At 48.6% G+C, this 2,500-nt stretch overlaps 1 protein-coding gene across 1 annotated transcript in view; it reads right to left on the minus strand.

Moving 5' to 3' along the window:
* The window catches only part of LOC130403920 (voltage-dependent T-type calcium channel subunit alpha-1H-like), a 71,054-nt gene that overhangs the window by 17,218 nt on the left and 51,336 nt on the right, over nucleotides 1-2,500 (minus strand). Inside the window, exons 13-16 of the mRNA XM_056608467.1 lie at nucleotides 2,153-2,221; nucleotides 1,504-1,688; nucleotides 643-769; nucleotides 252-377 (exon numbers count right to left, since the gene is read on the minus strand). Coding sequence (XP_056464442.1) covers nucleotides 252-377; nucleotides 643-769; nucleotides 1,504-1,688; nucleotides 2,153-2,221 — 507 coding nt within the window. The remainder of the gene's footprint in view (nucleotides 1-251; nucleotides 378-642; nucleotides 770-1,503; nucleotides 1,689-2,152; nucleotides 2,222-2,500) is intronic.

Genomic DNA, 2,500 nt, shown 5'->3' on the forward strand with positions numbered 1-2,500 from the left:
ATTGCTTCTTAGGATCACATTATGAAAGATGTATGACTAAATTAAAAGAAAACATTAAGAATAATTGACCGCAAACCACCAACTACCACTACTCAATACCAATTTCATGATACATTGAATCTGGTTCAAAATGATTTTTATAGAAGCATTTATCATCATATTTTTTTGATTTTTCTTGCAATACGGAGTGTGCCTTCCCAAGTCTATGAAAGTTTCAGAGGAAGTTTCCTGCATCTCGTGCCCCTCCTTACCTGGCCCAGGTTGTCAAAGTTGTACTTGCGTCTGATCCAGCGGTAGCCGGCCAGGCTGCAGTCAGACTTGTTGGTGATGTTCCTGGTGTCTAGGCCCTCGCAGATGTAGAACTTCCCTTTGAACAGCTGCAACAGAGGAGGCTGGTGAGCAGAGCTGTCATGCTGTCTAATGTATGAAGAATCCCCCCTTCCCAAGGATGAAAGTTTGCCCCAATAGTGGATCTAAGTATGAGAAAACATAAACTTCCAATGTATATTGGTGTGTTGGATTGTGCGTGTGTGTGCATATGCATGTACGGTTGTGCACGTGCGGCCGTGTGCGTGCACATGTGTTGCATGTGTGTGTGTGCGTGCATGTGACTGTGTGTTTTTGTGTGTGTTAGTGTCTCACCTGCACCCCCAGGATGCCGAAGACAATGAAGAAGGCGCAGCAGATGAGCACGATGTTCCCGATGGGCCTCAGAGAGGTGATGAGGGTCTCCACCACCAGCTTTAGGCCTGGAGCTCGGCTGATCACCCTGTCTCACACACACACACACACACACACACACACACACACACACACACACACACACACACACACACACACACACACACACACACACACACACACACACACACACACAGAAGCACGCACATACCCACCACGTAAACACAAGCTCATTTCATTTACAGCCATGAAAACCACCCAGATTCCCATAAAACAATATGTCAGATATATACTGATGAATAAGCATACATCACTGATGTTGTATCCGTCCTTTCTATTGGAGGGTTCGTGATTGGTAAGTGGTTGTGTGTATGTGTGCGTTCGTGTGTGTGTGTGTGTGTGTGTGTGTGTGTGTGTGTGTGTGTGCGTGTGTGCTTGTGTGCGTGTGTGTGTGTGTGTGTGTTCAAGTTCAAACTCAAGTGCAACAAGCAGTCAAAGGTGCCTGCGTGTGTCTGTGTCATCGGTTCTGTTGATAAATCTATTCTCCTTTCAAAGTTTTCCCGTGTGGACCCAGGATCCTTGGCAGCCTAGGTGGAAGTGGGCATCTTATGTTACAACGAGTCGAGCATCCCCTGGGCGCTCATAACACCTTTTACAAGGCAAACAAACGAGGAGGCATCACACAGAACGGAGTTGTCTTTCCTGGAAGACCCACACACAAGCCCATAAACACACACACACACACACACACACACACACACACACACACACACACACACACACACACACACACACACACACACAGTAGGGGTGTTTCTGTACCTGAGGGGGCGCAGCGTGCGTAGCAGACGGAGCACCCTAAGGATTCCCAGTATTCGGTTGCCCCCCGTAGAGGCCAAGGAGACCAAGATGTCCACCAGGGACACAAACACCAGCACCCCGTCCAGAACGTTCCAGCTGGACTGCAGGTAGGACTGCTCCCCCCAGCAGAAGCCCAATGCCATGACCTGCGCGTTGTACACACACACACACACACACACACACACACACACACACACACACACACACACACACACACACACACGGGGGCACACACGGGCACACACACACACACATTAAAGAGCATGGTTCGTCACCCTTTGAGCATGGTGTTTCATGAGGCTGTTCTTTCTAATGTAAATTATTGTATTCATTTATCAGTTAAACACATTTTGTGTTCAGGCCTTTTATTTCTGACCGACGAGACAGAGAGCGGGAGCAAGAGAGATTACACTTTATGGGCACGCTGCTATCTTTAATGGACAGGAGAGCGTTGAGCGTCAGGAAAGTGGTTTGAAAGAGGGAGAGAAGACCATGCCGCCCTACACCACAGGTCGGAGTCAAACCTGGTTCTCTGATAAGCAGGTAGACGCGTGGCCTACCTGGTTGGGGTGTAAAGTGTGTTGAGCCACTAAGTGAGACCAACTCTCACCTTGACGGCCATCTCTGCCAGGAAGATGACGGTGAACACGTAGTTGGAGACGCTCAGGAACACGCGCTCCTAGGGACACAGGGCGGTACAGTTCACTGACCTGCCTACCGGTGGAGCCCCTGGAGGACACAGCTGCAGTGTGTGAGCGGAACGCACTGCAGGTCGAATGTGCTCATGGGAGATTAACACTGATATAATGGTGTGTGCATGTCCACAGATCTATCCATGGATTGATGTGTTGGTCTGTATCGCTGTGCGTTTCTATATTTGTGTTCCTGTTCATGTTAATTGTTAACAACATGCACAGTTTGTATTGATATCTGTGTATTTGTGTGTGTGTGCGTGTGT

Source organism: Gadus chalcogrammus, chromosome 2, assembly GCF_026213295.1.
Source record: "Gadus chalcogrammus isolate NIFS_2021 chromosome 2, NIFS_Gcha_1.0, whole genome shotgun sequence".
NCBI lineage: Eukaryota > Metazoa > Chordata > Actinopteri > Gadiformes > Gadidae > Gadus > Gadus chalcogrammus.